This window comes from Peromyscus leucopus, chromosome 7 (genome assembly GCF_004664715.2).
Source record: "Peromyscus leucopus breed LL Stock chromosome 7, UCI_PerLeu_2.1, whole genome shotgun sequence".
Lineage (NCBI taxonomy): Eukaryota > Metazoa > Chordata > Mammalia > Rodentia > Cricetidae > Peromyscus > Peromyscus leucopus.
In genome coordinates this window covers 9,390,944-9,404,449 of record NC_051069.1, presented here as the reverse complement: position 1 = coordinate 9,404,449, position 13,506 = coordinate 9,390,944, and the positions used below count along the sequence as shown (strand labels likewise).

Genomic DNA, 13,506 nt, shown 5'->3' with positions numbered 1-13,506 from the left:
TTGAGCTGATCTTTCTATATTAAAACATTTGCTAGATGCTGTGATCCTTACTCTGAGGTCCATCCAGAGGTTTTAGTAGTTGGTTGTACTTGTAACTTTAATTTGATCCTTATTACAAGGCTGAGTTTGACTTTTTTGTGTGTGCACACAAGCTCATGTGCTATTGTGCATGTGTGGAGGTGCAAGGACAACTCTGTGGTATTGGTTGTCTCTGTCCACAATCACATGGGTTCAGGTTATCAGGCATGTGTAGCACGCACCTGTGGAGCCAGCTTGCCAGCTTCTTTCAGTCTACTTTTATATTTCCTTTTTGAAGTTTAAACTCAGCTTAGTTTTTCCAGTTTTCCCAAGTTCCTACTTTCTAGAATCTGTTTATTTTTATTTTTGCTATATATTGCCTGATACATTTAGAGGTTCACAGACTTTATATTCTTTGACAAAGCAGTCAACAATGGTCAACATACAAAAAAAAAAGCATTGTATTTTCTAACTGCTTTGCTAATACTGTGGCCATATTAGGTCTTCTAAGTTGTTATAGGTGCCAATTTTGCTAAATATTTCATCACTTCACAATATGATTGTTGAGATGGCCAATTCCCATGAACAGCTTCCATGTCACCCACTGCCTATTATCAAGTCAGTATCAAACTTGTAGGTTTTGTTTGGGAACACATTTGTTTTGATACTAATTTCTGTGCCAACCAGGTAAGCTAGCTATGCTTCCATATTTGAAAAACAGTTGCTAGTTGTTTATAACAACAGAAGCTGCAGTTCTTGCTCATGTTCTTATTCCATATGGATAGCATGTGTCTCCAGTCACTGTTGATACCCCCAGACACCAGACTGTTGCAGTAAGCTGTTGGAATGAGCTCCCATGTTTTCCCAAGGTAAGAAAGAGGGTATCACAACTCAGATGTTCTACATAAATAGGACATATCTCACTTCTGTTCATATCTCATTGGCCAAAACAATTTACATGGTCATGCCCAACTTTGGGGGAGCTCTGAGGAAGTATAGTTCTGTTAAGTACCTGGAAAGCAGAGAAACAGAGTATTTGTAAACAATGCTAATATTTCCCACCATGGCAATATCTAGGCCTCCAAAAATGATTGTTGCTGGTTGTGGGGCTATTTAAGACTGTGGCACACTGCCTATGTATGAGTGATGCCAGCTCCCTTCACACTGTTGCAGAGGGTAAACATAATGCCTTTCTTCATATGGCTTGCATTACAATTTTATTTCATTAAGAAACCAGTGGGGGCATTCAGCAGCATTACAGAAATACAGGAATGAGACCCACCAAGTTACTTACAAACTCAGCAATGCATCTCTCTAACATTCATCAAGAAAAAATAAGCTCATAGGGTAATCTGACACTGCCCACACTCAATTTTGAAAAAAAAAAAACCCACTGAACTTCTGTGATAATAAAGGGAATAAAACCAAATTGAAAGAGGACATTAGAAGATTCTTCCATTGGTAGCATCAACAATAATATATTGTTATTTTGCTTGCTTTTCCTGGAAAAAGCACCCACTTTAAATTCAACCCAAAGTAAAGTCAGGTCGCAGAGGTTACACTTGAATTAGGTAAATGGTTTCCTTTTCATTCTTAGTATAATTGAAAGAGAGAATGAAATCTTAGGGAAGTCCATCTTAAACGTACTCCCCGCTTCTGTGAGGTGGAGGCGGTCATAGGGGCTGTGCATGGAAGGTGCTGCTGCTTCAGCTGAGTGAGAGGTACTGAGACACTTTTCAAATGGATCTCAGAACTCTTTCATTAGGCTGCCAATCATATTTTAGTTAAAGTGAAGCAGTTCTTAAGAGGAAAAAGGCACACATGGGAGAAAGCTGTGTACAGTTATGGGTTCAAATACCAGTTCCATAACATTCTTGGTAATATTCATTCCCTGTGATAGAGACAGCACCTCCTGCCAGCTTGGGTATGAAGAATAAATGTGACGGTGAAGTGCAGGTGCTCAGCCCAGTGGCCAGCAAACAGAAAGTGCTCTAAAATGCTGGCCATCATCTCCCTCCCTGAGAGGAGTCCATCAGACAGGAAGGAGAGCAGGAGGATGAAGAATGCCTGCAATCCCAGGAATTGAGCAGTTGACAAGGGAAGGTTGCCAGGAATTAAAAACCAGCCCAAGCTTCAGAGTAGGATCTTGTCTCAGCAAACCAAAAGAAGATGATGCAGGAAAAGAGGGAGAAAGGGGGAGGGGGAAGAAGAGAAAGGGAAGGGGAGGAAAAGAAGAGGAGTGGTGGTGTGAAGTTCTCACTAGGGACAGATTTCTAAATCAGTTTTTACAGTCAAGACATATGAGAGCCCATCTCAGGAAAAGTCAAGCAATGGTTATCACTTCAGCCTCTCTCTCTCTGTGTCTCTCTCTCTGTCTGTCTCTCTGTCTCTGTCTCTGTTTCTCTCTCTCACACACACACACACTGTGCATATTGCTCCTAATCCATATGTGTGTGTATGATTTATGTGATATGTATCTATGTATATTTATGTATATATAAATATATGTTTATTTATATGTATTTCTTTGCTTTGCTTCTGGTTATCCTCTCTGCTCTCTTCAAATGGGTTCTTCTAATATCTGGGTTTTATCTCTCCTTTGCTTCTGATTCTGTTTTTCTTCTTTGTGTTGTTCCATTACTCTGTTGCCCCTAATCTGTATTTTTCTTTATCTTTGTATCTTTCATCTTTGAATATGAGTAAACCTGCAGGTGTGCCTGTGGAACTGTGATGGCTGTCTGTGATGCCTCTCTGTCCATTCTTCCTGTAGCTTCCATAGCAAGGCTCCTGACCCTCACTGATCTGCTTCCTCTGCACCATGTACTTGCCCCCTGGACCACGACAATCCTCTTATTACAATACTGATCTTAGTTGCAGTATCATAGCCAATGAGGTTTATCCTGGGCACAATTATTGCTAACTAAAAACTTTCCCCAATACCTGCTGTGATAACTTGTAATACACTCAGCATTGGCAATTTTTGACAGTCTCTATAGAGATAAAATTGAAAAAAAAAAAAGAAAGAAGAAAAATAAGTGTGTCCAATCGCTCAAGAAACAAAGATGTAAATAACTCCTTGAGTTCTGGGCTTTACTTTTCTCAAAAGTATTATAACTCCAGTCAAGTGCAAAGCCTTGAGCTCAAGAATAAATACATTTCAGGTAGTAGAATGTGATAAAATATGTTTTGTTTGGGCTTCTTTGAGACTGCCAAATATGCTAATTCACAGAATGTATCCTGTTTTGATACTTTAGAAAAATAAAACGAATAGATTAGCTACCTTGTGGTACATGGGACTATTTCAGTCCCATCAGTTTGGGACTAAAATCTATGGAATTCTGAAGGAATTGTGTGCAGTAGATGTATCAATTTCAAGTAAGTTAGTTTATTCTGGCATTTTTGTTGTTTCTGCATTGCATCAGCTTGAATGTAATTTGCAAAGCAATATGAGCTTCATTATATACCTCTGCACCAGGACAGATCAAGCCAGCCAAAAGGTCTCATGATCTTGACAGTGCTCTGGCAGCTTACTGGGGTTGCCAACTGTCACCCAGGACATTCTGTTCACAGTTGGTACTGTGCTTAAGGTCTGAATGACTTTGAGGGGCCCATAAAAAGCTGACTCTTGAAAAACAATATTGGTTTTGAAGTAGGAAAACTGAAAATTCATAGACATTAGACCTGTGAATGTGGCTCAGTGGCAGACTGCTTGCCTAAAATTAATAGATATTGAGTTGTATCTCTACAAATCAAAAATTCAATTAAGTTGCAACTGTATAATTGTCATATCATTATATTTAATGTGGGCCATGAATTTATTTGTGTACCATTGATGTGATGTGGGGTTGGGTTTGTCAGGTCAGCACTGGTCATGTAGAGTCTTAGGGCATCTTGGAGTGCCAGAGATGTGAAAATATGTGTCCAAATGGAAAAATAGGAAATTATTTTTACAGAGTAGCATGAGTTTCTGGACACAAACTGGATGTCCTGGTTTAGGAATAAGACTCTGTATTTCACATGCTCCATGAAGCTACATTTTGATGGAGCACCTGCACAGGGACAAAAATGGGGTACTACCTCTCTCTTTACAAAGTAATCAGAACTCAGCCGGGCGGTGGTGGTGCATTACTTTAATCCTAGCACTTGGGAGGTAGAGCCAGGAGGATCTCTGTGAGTTTGAGCCCAGCCTGGTCTACCGAGTGAGATCCAGGACAGGCTCCACAACTACACAGAGAAACCCTGTCTTGAAAAATCAAACAACAAAGTAATCAGAGCTCATTATTCCTGAAAGATACCATCACATGTAAGCAGCAGAATGATAAAGGCTTCATTTTATTGTTCCCCAATTGTATTTTTAACCCTAAAACACTTATGTTTAAGGGTTAAAAATACAATACTGGAAACAGGGCCTTTAAGGAGGTCACTAAGTAAAATGACTCTGAAGAGTAGACCCTGATCCTTTAAAATTAGTGTCCTTATATAAAAGACATCACTTCGTGTGTGTGTGTGTGTGTGTGTGTGTGTGTGTGTGTGTGTGTGTGTTTTAAAGAAACAAGAAGAAGATGGTGGTCTACAAGCAAATAAATAGGTTCCCTTACCAGGAGCCAAATCTACCAGTGGCTTGATTTTGGACCTTACCCTCCAATTGTGAGAAAACAAATTCTTGCTGTGGAAGCCACTCTGTCAGTGCTATCTGTTCTATTTGTCTGAGAAGACCAAGAGGATATTCCTAGTAGTAGGCAGGCTCTGGAGGCTCAGGACGTGCCTTCTGCAGGATCAAGAGATGCCCCCAGGGTAATCCTAAATCTGGTAACCAGGGCTATTGCTCTATGATGTGGCTGTGCAAATCCAGAGAGGAAGGGAACTTTCCAGCACTAAGTGCTACCCCCTGTGGAGCTGCTGTTGTGCAGGTGCCTGCCCTGTACAATGCTTAACCTTCTCTGAACACACCCACCTAATCTTAAAAAACACCTGTTTGAACGGGCAGCAGTTTATCGGCCATCTAGATCCCGTACATACCTGACTGGTCCAGCCCCGATGAACTATAACCCCTCATACCTCAAGGTCATAGCCAATGCCATGGGCCTTACACATCTGGAGAAAAACGTAATAGAAGACTAGGGAGAGATTGTCGTGCTTCAGCTGGGTAGTCATCACTGCAAAGCGACTGGTTTCCGGTGACTAGAAAAGTCACAACTGAAAGTTAGACTCTTAAAAACTTTCAAATCAAATTTTAACTTTATAGTTATAGATTTGCAGAAAAGTTACCAGATAACACAGACATGTTTATTCCACCACAGTTGCACTGCTGTTACTATCTTACGTTGCTTTGGAACATTTATAATAACTAGAGAACCAAACTGCTATATTACTATTATCTATCTAAGTTCATACTTGATTTGAATTTCATTAGTTTTCCCCTACTTTCTCTTTCCTGTTCCAGGATCTCATCTTATATTTAGTGTCATAGTATCCTCAGTCATTATTTCCTTATGTTCCTCAGGTCTTTCACAGTTTTTCAGATTCCCATGTTTTTTGATGAACTTGACAGTTTTGAGGTATACTGGTTAGCTAGTTCATAAAACCCCATTGATTTGCTTTTTTTTCTGATGTTTTTCTCATGATTGTACTGGAGTAGTGTGAGAGAGAAAGGCCACACATATAAACCAGTCTGCATCACCTCATTTCAAGGGTATGCTATTGTACTTTGGGTGCTATTTCCTAAGGTCTCATGTTAAAGGATGGTGCAACCATGAGGAGGTAGGATCCTGTGGAAGATCCTTAGGTCATTGGTTGGAGACATGCCCTCAAAAGGGATTGTCAGAATGTTGGCTTTTTAGTTTATCTTTGACTTCTTGGCTCATCATGTAAGTGGTTTTATTTCACCACGCATTTTCTAGTATTGCAGTCCATCCCCCCAACCAGAGGTCCAAAGTAATAAATGGGCTAGTCCACCATAAAGTGGAACCTCCAGACTATAAGCTAACTAAAACCCCTGTCTTATTATCTCAACGCTGACGAACACAGTATCAACATGACATATTATCAATGGTGCTAGAAATAGCAGTCTTCCTTCCCATACTGTACTTTATAGAAGTAAGCCACTTTAGGGTTAACTAAAAGCCCCTCTTCAAGGTAGCCAATTTGGAACTAATTGCATTTTCAGTTGGGAAACTGCTATTTTTAAAGATTTTATTAGTAGATATTAATTATACTTACAAACAGGTTTCATTATGGCATTTTCACACATGTACACAATGGATTTCGATTATAGTCACCTATTACTCCCTCTTGTCCCTCTCTCCCCTGATGATCTCTTTCCTTTTCCTACGTAGCCCTTCTGCTCTTCATGCCTTTCATTTTATTCTTCATACCTATTAATTGGACCTACCCCAGAGACTGGCTATAGTAGGCCCAGAGAACTTTACTTATATAGTTCCTAAAATATTTAAAATTTAACTGCACAAATTAAAGTATTAGAAGCTAAGCAGCTTTGTAGCACAGCATTTGTAACATTATATATTTGCCTTGGACAATCAGTTGCTTCTGTGTGATAATTGGAAGTTTGGAGACCTGCATACAGAACCATGATCAACTTTAGAGTTATAAAAGATGAATGTTCTTGGCCCAGGTCTTGAACTTAGTGGCCACAGGTGCTTGGACTTCCACAGTAACTTGAAACAGAAGTAAAAAAAAAAAAATGGGCTGGCACACAGCTGGCTTTGGGGTACCTGGAGATCTGTAGGCAGACATCAGGCTCTGTCTAAGAAGCTGTGTGGGAGCTGAGCTGATTGAGTGCCATCAGAGAATAGATAGCTTTACTCTTCTTTCTTCCTGTGTTAAGGATACTCTTCCTACATTTAGGCAGAGTTCAGATCATGTCTATACAAATGTTAGGCCCTTGCATAATAATGTGTCTTGAGTCATGTATTGCCATTAGGATTGTCCCATCTGTACCTACTAGGACATTTTTATTTTTAACAGAGACACAAAGACAAACATTTTCCCTATCAGTGGGGGTACCATTTAATGTTTGATACACATATGCATTCACAATATTTAAATCAGATAAGTATTTTTCTCTTTAAACACTTATCATTTCTTTGTGGTAAAAACTTTCAAAGTTCTTTCTTAGGTTACTTTTTCTTGTTTATTGTGCAGTAGTACATAACTACTGTCTATAACCACCATGTTGCAAATATTTTGGTGACAAGAGCCATCTAAGAGAAGCTCTGACTCAGCTGCCTAGACTCTACCATGCTAGACAGGACCATGTACCTGCCTTCATAGTGAAGGCCCAAAAGCCTGAGCCTTTGCGAGTGGATGTGAACTGCAACATCCATTGGAATTCCACGGTGGCTACTGAGCATGTAATTGTATGATAATTGCCATGAATTCACATGATAATCCCATCCAAGTTTATATTTGTCTTCTACACTTGTTTTATGCTACCTTAGTATAAAAAAGCACAACAAAGATTATGCCACAGTCAGTGAGAGAGGCAGGGGAGTACCTGGTAGGTAGAGTACCCTCCATACTGTGGTACTTGGTCATAAAGCTCAACAGAAGAGAAGAGCTCTTGGCCCAGCAGAATATGACTTCTGGATGTCAGTAAGACGGGGCCACCCTGAGGCCACTTCTCAGTGAAAACAAACTGTTTTTCCCCTTGCTCAGTCCTAAGCTTAAAATGCATGAAGAATCGGAAAAGAGTCAGGATGTTTGATATGCCTCTTAGCTGCTGCTTCTTTTCCATTATTGTCAACTTCTTAGTCTATAACTTTATTGTCTAGGAGTTCTGGAGGTGAGGATACAAGCAGAATTCCTTAAACAAAGGGCATATGGAATCAAGAAGGCTGTGATTCAAAACCTGTGAGGCCATCGACTATCTGTGTGATCCTGAATTCATTTAACATCTAAATCTGATAAATAGTACTTACGATTTTGTCACTATTCCTTTGAAAGGATTTCAGACCATAAACAAATATAAATTTCTAGGCTGTTCCTTCCTCTACTGATACCACTTGTCTCCTGGGATTCTGACCATCACCACAAGATTTATTGTTTTTCCAGGTTGCTCCTACTCAGGAGTCCTCAGGGTCGTTTCTTTGCCTTTAAGCTGAATCCAGAGCCTAGCTTAGTGGGCAGACTCTTCCAGAGTCTCAGTGAACTTCTCTAGTTACCCTCCCTCTTCTAAGTATTTGCCATCTTCTAAGAGACCACAGGTCTTTATAGATAATCTCCCCTCCACCAATGGAGGTCTTCCCTTCCTTTCTACCCAGGAACTACTCTAGTTTTTAAGGCCTGACCAAGTTCCATGTATGTTTAATGAGCCCCCTGGCCCTGCCAGGCCATCATCATCTTACTTGAGAACTCTGGAGCAGCCACTCTAATGGCACCTGTAGATGGCCTTGTGGATTTGCTTTGTGAAAATGTGTATTTATTTATGTTTTAGTATAAAAACTGCTGATTTTTAGAAAAAGATGGCTCACTCTTTTAAGTGACTTGATCTTTTCCATACTCTCTGTTACTTGTTTAGACATCTGTGCTGCCTAGGAAACCAGTGCTATGTCTACTCCTGCCTCCTTTAAAAAATCTACAGATCCTCCATGCTCACCCAGCCCATCCTATGTCACTGAGACAGTGGGTAATACACACTGAAAAGCAGCCTAGTCCCAGGGACATGGCTTGCCCTTTGGCCAGTGCAAGGCTGGGAAAACACAGGTTTCAAGTTTGACAGCCTGTACATTAAACCTTGACTTCCCCATTTGTTTGCTAAGTAATCTTTAACATATGCTTACCTTCTCTTAACACAACTTTTCATATCTGAAAATGAACATAATTGTTCCTGACTAATATCTCGGGTTATGAACAGGTTCATGTGATTATCTTAGTGAAGCGCATGTGGATAAGGCTTAGTGCACTGGGATGCTGCCCTCACCCTGAGCTCTGTGGCAGAGCCAGGAACTGCCCTTTATAAACCTGGAGCTCTTGGCCACTTATCCCAGTTTTCTCCGTGCTTCATGTGTTGGATGAAAGATCTTCTGAATTCTTGCTGAGTGTTAATTGATATAGCTAAGTGATGACTGATAAAGTCTTAGATATGACCTGTCATAACAATATTACCCCCTTCTAGAAGTTTCTGCAACAACAATAAAAACCAACCTAAGGAGCTTTTCAAGAAAGACTGCAGTATGGAGAGATGGGCCTTTCAAAACTGTTTCTCATGGCTTTGTTCATCCTCTGTCCTCTGCAGTGTGTGAAGCTCTAGACAGGCTTCCTACAGACAACTCCATTCTCTAGGACCCATAAAATCAAACTGCTCAGGAGACCTTGGGGATATTTAGCCGTTTCTTATTTACAACTAAGGAAACCTGGGCCAGAGCAAATATCAGAATTCATGATCCCTGACTCTCAGACCAACATCTTCCCCTTGGCCACATCTGGAATGTGTGGGGAATCACAGAAAGTTAGCCTTTCCATGAAAACAAGAAGAAACAGCACACAAAACAGTGCTAGTCTAGTCTTATTAAACTACCTTTCTAAATCACAATCTAACAAGAATGCTTCAAGCTAAATAAAAGAAGCCCGGAATACTCTTTTTCACTGGAGAATATAATTTTGCTTCAGCCACAATTTAAATTGATTTAGTTGTGAGCACAGCGTCTGAAGTGTGGAGCGCATTCTATTTTCACTATGATACTTGTTTTGACAGTGATGCATTTCAGTTGACATAGCTGAAATCCTCACGTAATAAATCTCTGCCTGAAAATTAATCATGTTTATAATATTCTGAGAATTAATAACACCCATTGCTCAAATCATTAACTTAAAAAAGGAGCTTCCAAAATCTGTTCTCGGCAGTAAGGGACCACAAATAAATGAATGTTTGATAAAATAATCCAAGTAGCAGTTTAACAAGCGTAAACTGGAATGTGGCTGCAATAACACAGAACTATTGTTTAAGGGTTGGCAGAGGCTGATGAGGTTCTTATTCCAGTTATGAAGCAGGCATCCACATGCATAATGAACTGCTCTCTGAATTATTAATGTGTTGCTTATTTAGCCTCATCTGTCTAGAAGATAATGTATCCTAACTCTAATGAGTGATCGGTTTTGTACATAATTACAGTAGCAGCAGTAGTGGGGAAATGTGTGCCTTCAACGAAGGAGTTCTAAAAATAAAGTCATCACATAAACTCTGATGTGGTTGCATTCTATCAAAATCAAACCCGGAGCATCTGAGAATTCATAATAAATTACAGGAGACACAGTCATTATTAACATCATAATTTAACACAAAAGGTTTTACTTAATCATTCATTACAGATCATATCTGTTCAAACGTGTATAAATGACTTGGGTTGTTTTAAGATGTTAGCAAAGATGAGTTTTTTATGACCACTCAGCAACTGTGGTTTAGAAGGTTCAGGAAGAGAGGGGAAGAGTGAAAGTTGACAGAAAAGGGTGATTATTTATGCCAATTTTGAAGTTAATTAAAAGTTTAAAAAATGACCCCTTTGTGTGTGTGTGTGTGTGTGTGTGTGTGTGTGTGTACATATATACACATGTACACATGTGTGCACACATATGTAAAGGCATAAGATGACACTGAGTGTCTTAATCACTCACTGTCTTCTTTTCTTTGAGACAAGGTTTGTTTCTCACTGAACCTGGAGCTTCCTGATTTATCTAGGCAGCATGCACACAGTGCGTTCATACTTGCTTGGGAAGTTTCAGGTTGGCTGAAAATTGTACTCTGTACACATGTACATGCTTCTTTTTAAAGAACCTATTGCATATGTAAATATCCCTGGGCCCTGCACGCACGCAACGCACGCATGCATGCGCGCGCACGCGCGCACACACACACACACACACACACACACACACACACACACACACACAGGTTCAGGCTGGAAGAATCTATTGCTCTCTGAAGCCTAAAGCACTTTAAGTTTATTCTCACACCAGAAACCCTGAATAGCTTTTCTGCTGTGATTCTGGAACACTTGGTCTCTTGAGGTTTCCTATTTTGTGTAGGCAGTCCCTAAAAGTAGACACCAGTCTTCACAGAATTCCCATTCTTGGCCTGTAGCTAGGAATGACACCTAAGGCAGGAAATGGGAGAATGCTGCTGATTTGAGAAACCACTATTGCTATGACACCCCCCACCCCAAAGCTACACTCCTCTGCAGCAGATTGTCTTTGGAAGGTTGTGCTGCCACTAACTCAGCTTCTAGCTTCTTACTGGCATGGAGTTTTACTGCAACTCTTCATTCAGCACGGGGCCAAGGGTTCCACAGATCCTTCTGGTGAAAATAGACTCCTCAAGTGGAGGCACTTTCCTCATACCCAATTCAATCCTGCTTCTCAATAAGCAAAATTTGAGGTGATTCCTAGGATCAAGGCCCTAACTGGCACCTCACAGGAGAACTGGATTAAAGGGGTAAAGGAAGAAGCCAGAATGCACTCAAGACACCAAGAACCTCTCTAGGATGGTGGGGTATAGGGCAGAGTCAAACATCCTCCTTTAAACCGAGACACATCTAGTTCTGAAGATGTTCAGTGGAAAGATAGAAGATATTGCTCCAAAAAGGCTCTGAGACAGAGTCCAATTAAATATTGATGGGCTGTGGACCAGGCTGGCCTTGAATTCACAAGGTCCTCTTGCCTCTGCCTCCAGAGTGCTAGAATTAAAGGTGTGTACCACCATTCCCAATTTGAATTCTTTGTCTACTTAATTTGGATGTCAGGTGGAGCTTCATTTTCAAAAGGACAAGAAGCTGCTGTTTGAAAAGGCAGGAGACACTCTTCAGCACCAGTCAGGACAATTGTGGATGCAGAGCCTCAAATACACTCTTTTACCAAGGGCCATCTTGCCCTGTTGACATTTGTTCTTTTCCCCCATAACCTGTTTAGCTCCACAGCACCCCAATGGAGACCTACTCTTGTACCTTGGATTCTATAGTTGGTAAATCTCATTAGCAGCAGGTCTCAGGCCTGTCATCCTAGTGATGACAGAGGAGACTGTGGTAGAGAGAGAGGCAGATCATGGGAGGCCTCACTAACCAAGCTAGGAAGATCACAGTAGCCTGATCTTTAAAAATCCTGGGTAGGAAGCGAAACCTCCAGTGCCAGGAATGGGTTACATCTAGTTGAGCTATTGGCCAAAGGGGCCTATGGAAACCCTCAAACATCTCAGGCTATTGCCAAGGCTATTGGTTACTTTCCACAACCTGATAGTAAGGCCTTATCTCATTGAACACAGAGAAGTCAAGCTGTGCCCGACTACAGCCTTCACCCCCACACACACTAGTGTTCAAGATACTCTGCATGCTACCACTAACCCAAATACAAAAGCTGCGATATGCAGCAGTGCTGCATGATGTGCTGGTGCAATGGTGGTACACACTTTGTGGGAGTAGCCAGCCACCCCACGAGATGGAACCCACACTTGACAGTGCTCAGGTGGCTAAGAACCTAAGGCTGCATAAGCTATGGGCCTAGGAAAAAACAAACACAATTGTTCTACTAAAGGAAAACAGCAATAAAATGACTCCTTATGACATTCTGCTTATCCACAGATAAGTGTATCATTCAGTCATTACCAGAAAAGCTTCTTCTTGCAGTGGATAGGATCTAACAGAGATCCACAATGACAATGTGCAGAGAATAAGAGATTTTGGAACACTCATTCCTAAGTGGGATTAAAGCCCTTCCCTACAGGTTCCGGGATCTATGTGGACAAGGAGGTAGAAAGGTCCTTAAGAGCCATGGGGAATGGATGACTCCATGGAAACAGTGTCTTCTAAACACAAGTGGACTAATGCACATATGAACTCAGAAAGACTGGCAGCATGCATGGAGTCAGTCCAGACAGGACCCCAGTGTTAAGATGGGGAAGTGGACATGGCCTTCCACTCCTAACCAAGAAGCTATCTCCAGTTAATATCCACTTGCAAAGGAAAAATTAGTTTTCTCCAGTGGAGTTTCACTTAAGGGCAGGCCCCATGACGAGCAGTAGATGGCCAACACAAAACGAATTCAATGGTATTTTTGTAGTCTTTTTTTTTTTGGTCTCATATGGCTTAGTTTGGGCATTTTTTTGTCTTGCTGGTCTTTTACTTGTCTTTTATGGTTTCTGATTTTGTGTTTCTATGGGTTTTGTGTGTATGTGTGTGTATGCATGTGTGTGTGTGTGTGTGTGTTTATTTGGTTTTGTTTGCCTGTTTGTTTTCTAGAGAGAGAGAAAAAGAACGAATATGAAGTTGGGTGGGGAGGAGAGAAGGTCTAGGAGGAGTTGAGGGAGGGGAGACAGTGAACAAAATATATCCTATGCTTTTATTTTCTTTTTCACGACAGAGTCTCTCTGTGTAGTCCCAGCTGTCTTGGAACTCACTCTGTGTACCAGCTGGCCTAAAACTCAGAGATCCACCTGTTTCTGCCTCCAAGTGCTGAGATAAAAGGTGTGTGCCACCATGCCCTACT

At 40.9% G+C, this 13,506-nt stretch overlaps 1 protein-coding gene, 1 long non-coding RNA gene and 1 other non-coding gene across 5 annotated transcripts in view; 2 read left to right on the top strand and 1 right to left on the bottom strand.

Moving 5' to 3' along the window:
- The window catches only part of Iqch (IQ motif containing H), a 182,313-nt gene that overhangs the window by 16,260 nt on the left and 152,547 nt on the right, over positions 1–13,506 (bottom strand). For all 3 annotated transcript variants that reach the window (XM_028867008.2, XM_037207417.1, XM_037207418.1), the window contains one exon: positions 5,077–5,199. In XM_028867008.2, the coding sequence (XP_028722841.1) occupies positions 5,077–5,199 (123 nt within the window). The remainder of the gene's footprint in view (positions 1–5,076; positions 5,200–13,506) is intronic.
- Positions 1–13,506, top strand: part of LOC114691583 — an 80,942-nt gene that overhangs the window by 44,677 nt on the left and 22,759 nt on the right. The window lies entirely within an intron of this gene.
- Positions 2,883–3,017, top strand: LOC114692041. The gene has a single exon (XR_003734323.1). It is a non-coding gene; the product is annotated as a U4 spliceosomal RNA (small nuclear RNA).